The sequence below is a fragment of the Pteropus alecto genome, unplaced genomic scaffold, assembly GCF_000325575.1.
Source record: "Pteropus alecto unplaced genomic scaffold, ASM32557v1 scaffold45, whole genome shotgun sequence".
NCBI lineage: Eukaryota > Metazoa > Chordata > Mammalia > Chiroptera > Pteropodidae > Pteropus > Pteropus alecto.
In genome coordinates, this window is record NW_006442491.1 from 23,934,011 (window position 1) to 23,946,936 (window position 12,926).

Here is a 12,926-nt window from a genome sequence, read left to right on the forward strand (position 1 = left end):
CTCCACGCTTGCTCTTTGCCGTCTGTTCTCCATGCAACAGTCAAAATGTTCTTTTAATAATGTAAGTTAGATTATTATTATTTATTATTATTATTATTACTAGATCTTACTGTTCTGGGGTTTACAGGGCTCAGCTAGGCGGTTCTCCCTCAGAGACTCTCATGCAATCACAGTCAGATGGTAGCTGGGCCTGGAGTCATCGCAAAAGATTTCTCCTGTGTCTGGTGGTGGATGTGACCCACAGCTGGGCTTCACATGGACTGTTGCCTGGAGTATCTACTCTTGGCCTCAGTGTGAGGCCTGGGCTTCCTCACTGCAAGGCAACTGGGTTCCAAGAACAGAAGCTGAGAGAAAGGAGGGTGGAGGGCGGGTGGAGAGAGAGGGTGGGAGAAGCGGGGAGAGCCGGACAGAAGCTGGCTCGCCGTTTGTGACCGGCTTTGGAAGAAAGGCAGCGTCGCTTCCGCTATATCCTATTTCCCTATGTACAGCCACATTCAAGGGAAAGGGAACTAGACCCCACCTCTTAACGGGGTGAGAGTCAGAGAAATCAGGGACACGTAAAACCAGCACATCACCGCTGACGAGGCTTTACAAAACTGGCCCCAAGCTCCCCTTGCCTCGCGCCCTCCCACCTGTCTTTCTACCTCTCCACGCTGCCGCGTGGGCCTCCTTGCTTCCTTGACCACGAAGGCCCACCCCTGCTGCAGAGCCTTTGTCCTCGCTGCCCCCTCTGCCCGAAGCGCTCCTCCCCCAGGATCTCCACGGCTTGTTCTCTCCAGTCAAGACTGGGCTCAGATGTCACCTCCTTGGACAGCTTGACTTCCCTGTGTATCCCTGGCCTTCACTCTCTAGCCCCTTGCCCTGCTTTATTTATTGTTAGAGCACTTATCCCCACCTGACGTCACACGGTGTATTTATTTGCACATTTATCTGTGTCCCCCACTTGAGTGCAAGCTCCACGAGGTTAAGGTCATTGTCCATCACTGTATCCTCAGCGTTTTAAACAGAGCCGAGCGCATTCTCGTGCTCCATCTCACTTGTTCAGGGAACGAGGGAACGAAAGGGCATCTGCACAAAAACCGTCTCGGTTTGGCATATGCTTGTCTGTGGCGTACAAAACGTGTGGTCACACGGGAGGCTTAGATCTCCTAGAGGCCGAATGGTCTACCGCAGTGTCTCCGACTGTAAAATGCAAATTCTGGTGATCTAAGAGGTCGTTTTAGGAGATGGCCTCCACTGCAAGAGACCTGTCTGCCGTCATCATATGGCCGTCAATCCCATTTCAAACAAAACAGAGGAGCTGAGGTCGAGGTGGAAAAGGGGGTTTAGACAGCTAAGTGGAAATGGGAGCTTTTTTAGACTCACGGGACAGCGAGAGCCTCTGGGTGGCATGGAGCCGAGAATGTTAATATATTCATTGCTTCCCATTAACTTTTATGTAGGCAGGTGATGTGGATGCTCCATTTATGCTTGGGATAGTGTTTCCTTTTAAAATGGATTGGTTTGTTGTGGGCCAATGCACCAAAGTAATTATAATTAAATTAAATTAAGATAAAATAAAATAAAATAAAATAAATTTGTTTAAGTAAAAATGTAACCCATGATTAGGGAAAAATATTTAGTAAATAGTTGTACAGGACGATTGAAATGCAGATAAAATGACAAGGGTGGTAGGTGAACTTCTGCAAACCAGGAAACACTGGTTTGTTTTTTTTTGTAAGATTCTGTACAAATGACACCGTGGTTAGCAGGAAGGGAAAAAGGCCCTGACATTACAGTAGAAACAGTGCCTTCGCTCGCTGGCACAAGTTAGGGGAGGACCCACAAAATGTGGCTGCCCTGGAAGGGTTTGTTTGGTTCCCAAGTGCAGGGGAGACGTTGGGGAAAGACTTTTTTTTTTTTTTTTTTTTAATGCCTCCAGCACCTGATCTTCCTGGGTGGTCTCCCATCCAAGTACTACTAACCAGGCCTGACCCTGCTTAGCTTCCGAGGTTGGGCACGTTCAGGGTGGCATGGCCGTAGACTGGAAAGACTCTTGTGCCTGGCTTATCTGCACAATGTGGGCTTCTGTAAAAGCAGTTTTGTTTTTTGAGCCACCAACACCTAGTTGACTAACTTGGTCAACACTGAGCATAACTAAATACACCCCACTAATCCGACGCTCACACATGGGTACAACTTCCTCCCGAAGAAAGGAGGAACTGGCCAGGCCATTTCTCAAGTATGATCTCAGACTCCGCTGTATTAGAATCACCTTGGCGGGGGGACTCGAGTGCAGATCCCCAGGCCCTGAGCCTGAACTCCTAGGACAGACTCTCTGGAGTTGGGACTTGGGAATCTGCAGTTACACAGGTCCCCACTATTTGGGTGAATGGTTTTGCTGTAGGACCATGGCAGTTTCCTTACAAAGCACAAATAGTTGAGGGGACTATTCCGAAACAAGCAGTCTTGACTAGAGTGAGACTTCCCAAGGGGACACCAGCTGCTTGCCCACATTCTCCACGGATGGGCCCACATGACCCTGTGGCGGTCTCTTCCAGATATGGGACGGGGAGTGAGTTCATTGCTACATTCTAGAATCAGAACATATAGACGCCATTCCTTAGCTTGCTATTTCCAAGAGAATGTGGAGCAATAGGTTTAAATTCAGATACTGATTAACACCATCCGTTCCTCCCAAAGTCTCAGATGTTTGTCAGATCTTCTCCCCATTGAAGAGTGTAGTTGGTGTTAGTGGGTCTCATGATCAGATAGATGGATGTTTCCTGCTTCCATGTGAGTGTGTGTTTCTGTGTGCGATTAGTGCTGGTGGCTGAGTGTGTGGCTGTGTGTGTTCATCTGGGCATTGATGAAAGGTGTCATTTGCCCCTCTATTGGCAGAAGGAGAAATGGAATCCCAGTGGCTACAAGACACAGGCTTGTCAGGCCTCCTTGGTGGCCCAGGCCTGGACGGTCATCACCGGGGGCTCCTGTCCACCCTCACACAGACCCAGGTGGCCGCTGTATGCCGCCGGCTGGACATCTACACCCGCTCGGCCCGAAGACGACACAAGGCACCTGTCAGAGATGTCAGGGATATCTTTGGGGGCTTCAATTCACAGGTAAGTAAGTAGCATAAGGGTCACTGCAGGCCCTGTCTGTCTGGGGCCATTGTGATGCCACCACAGCTAAGCGATGCGGTGATTCTGCTGCAGGACTGTCTTGGTGTGTGCTCACATATGGGCTTGGATGCCCTTGTGTCCCCATGGTGCGTATAGGTCTGTCTGCCGTGTATGCCAGAGTGTGTTTGTTGTCACTGTGTCCTCGGGTAGACCTGAAAGCTTAAGTACTCTCTCTATATAACTATTATCAGTACAATTTTAATACTTTTTATTGTCATTTGTATATCCTGCTGGCACTTGTAACCTGACAGTTTGTGGGCATTTGATTCTTTCTTGGAATGGATTCGAAATGGCATAACACATGATTGATACGATAGACACTGAAGGCAGACAGACCTGGGCCCCAATGCCCACCCCCGACTTGGCAGCTGTGGCATCTTGGGCAAGATCTCTGAGCTTTAGTTCCCGCTGTGTAGATGGGTCATGAATGGCTTCTATTTCCCAAGGTTGCATGGGTATCATCTGCCTCCCACACAACTAAGTGGGAATTATGTGTAATTTGCATAGGAAATGTCTTCAGAGAATGGAGACTCGAGTATGAAATGGACCCAGATCAGTTCCGGGACCCCTACGTCTTCTCCAGGTAAGTAGTTTTCATTCTCTAGGGCCCTAGGGATCCTCCAGGCTGCACCAAGGGGCTTCTCTGAGACGTAAGAGAAGGTGCGCACCTCTGAGCATTTTCCTCTTCTTGCTGGTTCCTTGCCTTTCCTGCTTGAAGGCAGTAGGAAGAAACCCCAAAGGGACAAGTTGGGCCCTTGAGTAGAGTTTTCCCATCAGGCCCATGGGCCTCAGCCTGGAAAAATCACCTCCTGGGCAATGAGCCTTAGCTAGGAAACCACTTCCTGGGGCAATGGGCCTTAGCTAGAAAATTACTTCCTGGGCAATGCGTCAGAGTCCTAAACTTATTGATTTAATCCTGGGGCTTTGAGCGGGAGCCTGGGAAATCACTTCTTGGGACAAAGGGCCTGAGTCCTCAGCCTAAGAACTTGCTTCCTGGCGTCATGATCTCAGCCCCCTAATCTTAGGCACTGCTGCTGAGTTTACTGAGCCTGAGCAAGGGCACAAGCCTGAGAAATCACTTCCTGGGGCTCTGAGCTTGGAGGAAGAGGGAGGAAGCCAGTCCTGAATGCCTCTCCCTTCTGTTTCCCCAGCAGCAGCAGAGCCTGAGGGGCCGCAGCCACAGGCTAGGAGGGAGGAAGCCTTCCACATGGACTCTGCGTACTCGGAACAAGCCGCACTGCTGCAGAGAAGCAGGCCACCCCTGGGAGACACCTGTGCCTGGAGCAAGGGTTCCCTGCCGGTGAGGAGGCTGGCAGCCAGGCCCCCTGCTAACCATTACTCTCTACTGCTTAAGGAATTTGCTCCCATCCCTGCAATAACCTCTAATCCAAAGTGCAAGTACTTTCATTCACTCAAATAGAATTTTTCTTTTTATTTTAAAATAATTTGAGAGTCACAAGACACAGCAAAAATAGTACAGGGTTCTCATGTACTCTTCAGCTCATTTCTCCAGTGGTAATATCTTATGTAACCATAGTACATCAAATAAAATTTTTAAAGAATGACTTTCTATTTCTAAAGTATCAGATAATTAATGTTTAACATTATCTCCTAGACTTGATGATTTGACTTCTCCATTAAACTATGAATGATGATAATGATTAATAATGCTAAAGATACCACATATTGACCTCTTACTGTGGACCAGGCATTATACCAAGTACTTTACATACATGATTTAATTTTACTCCGTGGGTAGTAATTGTGTAAATAAACTTAAATAATAATTATAATAATTGAGTACTCACTATGTGTCAGGCACTGCTTTATATGCTTTATCAAATTTAATCTTCCCCCAAACCCTGTGAAGTAGATACTGCTATTAGCCCCAATTTACAGGTAAGAAAACTGACAGAAATGTAAAATTGCTTACCCAAACTCACAGGTGAAGTCACAATTTGAACCCAGAGAGTGTGACTTCATAGCCCATATAGCAAGCAATAGATCGTGTTATAGCCATAACGTTATTACATATGACCACACACATGCTTCCTTTCCCTTCTCTGACGGAGTGCTCGAATGGGGTACCGGGGCCTAATCTGGTCAAGTCCTCCAGACAAATACTGAACAAACCTGGTCCTCGCTCTTGTTCTTTTTCACCATAGAAGGCAGGAATTCCTGGAGCTGCCTGCAGATCTCCACTGTTGCCTCTAGATGGCGCTGTCAGGCATTATTTATTTTTCAGTTAATATTCTATCATTATTCAGAGTGAAGAAGAAGAACACTGGATCTGGGGGTGGCACGGCCAAGGGTAGGGTCAGATGGGGTGAGGGAGAGCAACAAAAGACCAGAATAGAAGCAATAACAAAAGGCCCGTTGTGTGTGTGTGTGTGTGTGTGTGTGTGAGTGTGAAATCCCTCTCCCCCAGCTTCACGTGTTGAAATGCAGGCAGTAGAAACAGCTTCCATTGATTGGGGTCTCCCTATGTGTTTGGCACCCTAATCTCACAAAAACCTTATGAGGCAGGCACTATTTTATGATTACAGGTGGGGGATTAGAGGCTAAGAATGTGACCCAGTCAGTCAGAGGTAGAGCTTGGACTTGAATCTGGGATGGAATCCAGAGCCTCTGCTCTCATCCACTCCGCGCTTCCTCCGCCTAATCAGGGAGGTGGGGTGAGGGGAGGTGGAGGGGCGGGGCATGGAGAAGGGGGTGGAGCCACAACACACGCAGGACTTGTGGCTTGAGCGATTGTCTCTACTTCTCTCCCTAGGAGTTCAGGATCCCCAAAGGCAGACTTGGTTTGACGAGGATAGGAGACCTGGCCTTGCAGGACATGAAGAAGATCCCTGCTTTGGCCCTCATCGAGCTGACTGCACTCTGTGACGTCCTCGGCTTGGACCTGAAGAGGAGCAAAGCCGGGAAGCGGAAGGCGGCAGGTCAGCAGTCGGGGCTCCTCAAAATCCCTGTGGCTGTAGTCCTGGCTTTCTCACCCAGGGAGCTGTGTGAGGAATCTTCCACCAAAACATGCTTAGCTGCTTTACTTCCTTCTGTTGTGTGTATTTTTGCTGCATATGAAAACAATTCCTGCTTATTGTAGGAAATTTGGGACATAGAGTAAAATCCAAAAAGGAAAAATACAATTCAGTTATAAGCACTAGTAACGTTCTTTCTCTCCTCCCCCCATGTATGTGTATCCTTTTTTTCACTGAATACTATAGAAATATGGGCATTTCTCAGTTATCTCATTCAACTATTACCACAATAATGCTACATAACGAGCAACCTCAAAACTAATGACAAATCAATAATTATTTACTCTTGTTCACATGTTTTTAGGTGAACTGGGGGATTGGTTGGCTGATCTAAGCTAGGCTTAGTTCCAAATTGTGGGTTGGGGCTGGGTCCGCTTCACATGCTCCTTATCCTCCTGGGACCAGCAGGCCATCTGGATCATGTTCTGATGACAAAGGCAGAAACACAAGAGGACGAACCTACCACACGATGTATTTGAAGCCTCTGCTTGCATCATGGAGGCTACTGCTCCTCTGACCAAAGCTATCACCTGGCTGACTAGCGAGGAGTGGGGAAGCATTTTCTGCTTCTTTAATGGGAAGAATTGCAAATTCACGTGGCAAAAAGGGTACAGAGACATGGAGGGGTAATGAATTTGGGACAATATTATTATTTGCCACAACTATTAAACATTCTTCAAAGACAAGATTTTTAACCAGGGTACTATTTTCCTCCTTATGGAGATATCCTAATTTATTTAATCTTTTCCCTATTAGTGGATTTTTATTATGTCCAATGTTTTTCCTATTATAAAACACAATCGCTACTCCTGCTGCATATACAACTTTAAATGCGTCTTAGATTATTTTAGAATATACTGACAGAGTTCTTGGTATAGATCACTCTTCAACAGCGTATGAGAGTGTTCATCTCACTGCACCATTGTCAACATTATACAATGCGATTTTTTGTTTCTTTAAAGACAAGAGAATGGTGGATAAGAAAAACCAGGAGTAGGGCTTTAGTAGAGAAGGGATAGGCAGGTGAAGAGAGAATGAAGGACACTGCAGAGTAGATTTGGGAGGACAGGTGTACCCGAGAAGACTGCAAGTCCCATCCCTGTGGAGCTAGACCCTCTCTCTACCCCAGGCCATTGTTACGTCTGATACCCAGCGCTCCCTGGGGCAGCAGCTCGTTTTCCTCTGAACATCTCTTTATCCAGCCGAGATTTCCTGCTCTGTGATGCCTCTAACGTCTTCATTATTGCTGAGGCCAGTTTGAGCTGGGCCACTGTCCAGAGAGCTCAGTCCTCATGCAGGGAAAGGTGTGATTTCAGTCGCCCAGGAGATCTTGCAGGTCAGAGCCCAGTTGTCATTCCAGGAAGTGAAATGCCCTTCTGTTCTTTTGCCATCCCACAGAAACTCGCCTTTTCGGTGTGCCCCTCGAAGCCCTGCTGGAAGCTGACCGCAAAGCCCACCCCAGCACCCAGGTCCCTCTGGTCCTTCAAGCTGTAAGTTGTCCCTAGATTGGGCTTATTTAGCTGGCGAGAGGCTGGCTCTGGGCACAATTGTTGGGAGATGTCTAGCCTGGGGGATAAGAGCGTGGACTTTAGACTCAGGAGAGCTGGGTTCAAATTCTGGCTCTGACACATGCTTAGCTGAGAGACTTGGGGTGAATTTTTGAACCTCTGTGAGCCTGCCTTTCAGTATCTGTGAAGTGGGGTTATAATAAGGGCATTCTTCTTTTAAGAATTGAATGAGAAAATACATATTTAAGAAAAAAGCTCTGAGAACAATGCCTGGCTCGTGGAAGTGGCCAAGAAAGCTATTATTTCTTATTTTGAGGGAGACCTTCTAGCTCTTTCCTTGTCTTGGTTTTCATGAGAGACAAACGCACTAGTCTAATTCCACTTTTCAGTGGTCACCAGTTGAAATGTTGGTTTCTTTCTCTCGTAGCTGCTGTCCTGTTTGGAAAAGAGAGGGCTGGACACTGAAGGCATTCTCAGGGTGCCTGGATCCCAGGCCAGGGTCAAGGTAATGGTTTGGCTTCCCCTTCGTCATTGAGGTTGCACCTCCCAGCACCCTCTCGTGTGAATTAAGCCAGGAGAGGATCCAGTTCACGGCCTGTCAGTGCTCTGTCTCAGGTCTCTGCCTGGTGTAGGATTCCAGGAGGGGTTGAAAGGGCGGAGGCGGCACAATACAGCATAGGGATTGAGAGTGCGGGCCCTGGAGTCAGACTGCTGACATTTGTTGAATGAAAGTGACCATTAGGTCATTTAATCCTCATGTCAAGCCTACGAGGTGGGTGCCATTATTATCCCCACTTTGAAGATGGGGAAACTGAAGCCCAGAGAAGTGGTACAGCAACTTTTACTGGAGCCGTGGCCCAGCTTCTCGTTCATGCTCCTTCTTCCTTCAGGGGCTGGAACAAAAGCTGGAGAGAGATTTCTACACCGGCCTTTTTAGCTGGGACGAGGTTCACCACAATGATGCGTCCGATTTGCTCAAAAGGTTCATCCGGGAGCTACCGGCGCCTCTGCTCACTGCGGAGTACCTTCCGGCCTTCGCTGTGGTGCCCAGTGAGTGTCCTCCAGCCCTTTGCATTTGGGGAGAAGAGCATCTGATGGCCTGGGGTCAAGACGAGTAGTGGTGGGAAGACAGAACTACCTGTTCTCTGTGACCTCGAGCTGATGGAGGAGGAAGTGTGTGCGCACATGTGTGCATGTGTGTGGTTTCTATCAGGTGTGTGCGTATGTGCATGTGTTGTGTGTGTGCATGTGTGTTGTATATGCACACAAGTGTGTGTGTGTGTAATGTGAAGGAGAGAAGAGTGAGATTTGCACACCACGGTCCTTATTCGTCCTCACATGGACCAGTTTTCTTCTTTTCATAATGTCTGTAGGATCCAGCTCATCAGGTTCATCTAAGTGTGCATCTGTGAGCACATGTGTGTGTGCATGTCCGTCTGTGTGCACATCTGCAGACTGGCATGCACTGCACAGATCCCCTCTGTATTCTGCACATTTGTGTTCACACCTGGGTCCCTTCGTAATCCTTAGAGGGTAAACACGGTCACTTATATTTTTCTCAAAAGAGTAAAGCGACCTGCCTGGGACCCCAAGGGAAGCCTAGGCGCACTCTCTCATTCTCTCTCCAGTTCTCCAAAAAGCTTCAGGCCTCAGGCAGCCTGATTTCCACCCCAGGGCCGGAGGGCAGGGACCTAGAGAAATCCTCTCTCGCCTTTGCTTCTCAAGTAGAGCAGAGCAGATCACATCTCTCTGTGGCTTCACAGACTCCACAACCCATTTGGAATAAACCCTCATTCTCGACCAGCCACAGGGCCCTCCTCGCTCAGGCCCTCCCACCTCTGACCCACCTCCTCCTCTTCCCCCTCCTGGACCCCTCTGTCCCCTCCATCTGGCTGTGAGAGGACCATTTCTCTTCCTTCTTCAGCCTCAGCACTTGCTGCTCTCTCTACCTGGGAATCTGCCCCCGCTCCATCATGTGGCTGGCTGCCTCTTGGCCTTTGGATGTCAGCTCAATGTCAACGCCTCAAAAAGGCCCTCCCTGACCTGACATGTCTGCCCACTAGGCACTGCCTGTCATAATACTCTGTGTTATTTTCTTCTTAGTATGAATCAATGTCTAAAGATACTTAGGTATTTCTTTGCTTGTTTATTGTCTGTCTTCTGCCCCAAAACATAAGCTCCATGAATCTGCTGCCTGTTTGTTTCCTTCACCGCTATGTCCCTGGTCCCTGGATTGGAGCTTAGCATCTAATAGGTTCTTGACGGTATTTGTTGACTGAGCAAATGAGTGAATGAATGAATGAATGAATGGCACACAGGATCTTAGGGACAAAGCACTGGGTGCCTTTGTGTCCCCCTACACAGCTGTCCTCCAGGCTCCTTCTAGCTCTCAGCTGATGGGCCTGGTCTGATGAATTCTTTCTCTGAATTCTATTCCTGCCATCTCCCCTTCTCCCTGGAGACCCTGACCCCAGGTTTGGGACAGCTTTTCCTTTTCAACCCTCAAAACACAAGGAGATTATTAAACCAGTTGAGCTATCTATCTCCTCTCCTAAGGGTGGTTGCTGGGCCATTGCGTTTCTGACCCTAGGCTATGTCTATCAGTCTGCACATTGGGGCATGTGTGTGCACGCGTGTGTGTGTGTTTGCATGTGTATTTTTACTCACACGGTATAGAGAGTGAGCCTCGTGACCAGTACGGGTTGGGGCTCTGTCTGAGCTGACACTAGACCAGGAAACAGTCCCAGGCTTATAACGAAGACTCTCAGCTCTGGAATCTCCACTCCCCAAATGGGGCCTCCAGAGTCCCTGAGCCTCTCTGGCAGACCTGAGACCAAGTCCTCCCTCTTCCCTCAGACATCCCTGACCTGAAGCAGCGCCTGCAGGCCCTGCACCTGCTCATCCTAGTCCTCCCGGAACCCAACAGAAACGCCCTGAAGGTAAAAGTTACCTCCAACTGCTGCCTCTCCATCATGTCAGCCCACAGCCACAGCGACGGCTCCAAATATGCTCATTCACTCCTTCATTCATTCAGCAACTCTGCTAGGTGCCGGGGAGTAGGGGCAGTGATGACCAATAGTGATGGCCAAGTCTTTCCTGAGACTTTTCCCTTAAAGAGAGCAGACGAGGTCTGAAAGGACACAGTGCTCACGAGGATGTGCGCTGCCGAACATCAGCTCTGTGTGGGGCTCACAGGTGTCACGGAAAAAAGGGTTCTGCATTCAAATAAGATGGGTAAACACGCAGTTACTGACACAAAGTTAAAGATCATTCTTTCCTATAAGACTCCTCAGAGCTTTTGACCTTTGATGCACTTAAGCTTTGTGAATCTCCAAGTGGGGCTAGATAGAGCATGTAGCAGTTCATGGACCTCTTTTGTTATAGAAAGCCTTGCAGGGCACTGGTGTTCTGTGGGCCACCAGTTTGGGAAATACTCTTTCAGGGAATTCCCACGGTGTGTTATGGGAGTGGGTGCTCAGGATGGGCTGGGGCACAGCCTTTGCTGAGCTCCCAGTACCCTCCTGCCTGTCCTTGGGTCAAACCCCAGATGTACCTCTGGGGTGAGGCTGTGAGGAGGCCCCAGGTCTACTGGACTCCTTGTCTGATTTGGACATAGGAGGCCCCAAGGAAGTATTCGAAACCAAATAGAGCTGGGCTCAAGTGACTTTCCCTCCTTGTGCCTCAGCTTTGTTGAAGAGAGAGCCTCTTTGAATTTCTGTTTCCTTTTCAGTAAACAGGATAACAATAGCATTTGTGTGATTGTTTTGGGAATATAAGAGCTAACACATAAGGAATGGTAGAGTAGAAGATGCGGTACTTTGTAGGTACTCAGTATATGCCCTTCCTTCCTTCCTTCCTTCCTTCCTTCCTTCCTTCCTTCCTTCCTTCCTTCCTTCCTTCCTTCCTTCCTTCCTTTTTTCCTTCTATCCATCCTCATACCACCCAACCATCCATCCATTCATCTTTTCACTCCTCTATCCCTCCCTCCTTCCCTTCATCCTTACCGGCGATGTGGCCTTGGGCACATTCTCCAAGCCAGTTTCCTTCTCTGTATAATGGGTACAGTAGAACCTACTTTATAGAGCTGTTGTGAGGATAAAATGAGATGATAAATGCACGTAAAGTGCTAACTAAGGGACCAAGAACACAAAGAATACTTAACAAATGGCAGCTATTATCATTTTCTCCCTTTCTTCCCTATTCTTTCCCTTGCCTTTTGGGCAGATTCAGACTCCCCAGATTCAGAAAAAGCAGCTGTCTTGGGATTTGTCATGAAAAGACCCACTTCTCAGAGCCGTGGCTCTTTTCTGCTGCAAGTTGAAGATGTGTCTCATTAATCCCTGAGGGAGCAGGGAAGGGGAGGGGTCTGGGCCACATTTTGCAGAGCAGGAAACAGAGAGGTCGTGGGGTGGGCTGATGGCAAAGCTGGAACTGAAATCTATTCCAGCCCCCGGCTCCTTCCACATGGCCCCCAAGTAGCACAGCAGGGTGTTCTGGGGAAGAGGGGGGGCAGCAGGGACGTGCTGAGATTGGAAGGAGGTCCTGTGCCCCCTGCAGGCGCTCCTGGAATTCCTCAGGAAGGTGGTGGCCCGAGAGCGGAACAACAAGATGACTCTGTGGAACGTTTCCACAGTGATGGCCCCTAATCTCTTCCTGCACCGAGGGCAGCCCCCCAAACTCTCCAGGGGCAAGGAGAAGCAGCTGGCAGAGGGGGCAGCCGAGGTGGTGCAGATGATGGTGCACTACCAGGATCTGCTCTGGACGGTGAGTGCTGTGGGCCCCCCGTGAGTGGAGGAGACGGGGTGTCCATCAGGGTGGCAGGCACGAGACCCTGTTCTCCTCTGGGTACAGCTGCTCTGTTACCGCGGCCATCCATGATTGTGGGTACTGTCCTTTCAAATACTTCATTTTGTCTCTTCTGGGACCTTTGTTGGATCCTATATATGGCCAGGGTCATCTTTTTTCCTTGCCCTAGCGTCCAAAAGGTGTCCACACTGCTGTACTTCTCAGTCAATCCATTGTCGTCTGGTCTATCCCAGATTAAGTGCCGGGGGGTATCCTTGAACTCCCACAAATAATTCCTTCACTTTAAAATTTTAATGACGCTGAAAAAGCCCCCTCCCTCTGAGGCTCAGGGAAAAGCCTGAGCCAGATAACCAAGGCACCCCTGTCCCATGAACCTTGCCTCGCATAACAATCCAAAGCCAGGAACAAGAGCAGGG

General features: G+C 48.7%; 1 protein-coding gene across 1 annotated transcript in view; it reads left to right on the forward strand.

Moving 5' to 3' along the window:
• The window catches only part of ARHGAP40 (Rho GTPase activating protein 40), a 34,482-nt gene that overhangs the window by 16,203 nt on the left and 5,353 nt on the right, over positions 1-12,926 (forward strand). Inside the window, exons 3-11 of the mRNA XM_025039983.1 lie at positions 2,881-3,101; positions 3,669-3,744; positions 4,313-4,461; positions 5,935-6,100; positions 7,595-7,686; positions 8,132-8,209; positions 8,595-8,754; positions 10,561-10,643; positions 12,262-12,468. Of these exons, the coding sequence (XP_024895751.1) occupies positions 2,881-3,101; positions 3,669-3,744; positions 4,313-4,461; positions 5,935-6,100; positions 7,595-7,686; positions 8,132-8,209; positions 8,595-8,754; positions 10,561-10,643; positions 12,262-12,468 (1,232 nt within the window). The remainder of the gene's footprint in view (positions 1-2,880; positions 3,102-3,668; positions 3,745-4,312; positions 4,462-5,934; positions 6,101-7,594; positions 7,687-8,131; positions 8,210-8,594; positions 8,755-10,560; positions 10,644-12,261; positions 12,469-12,926) is intronic.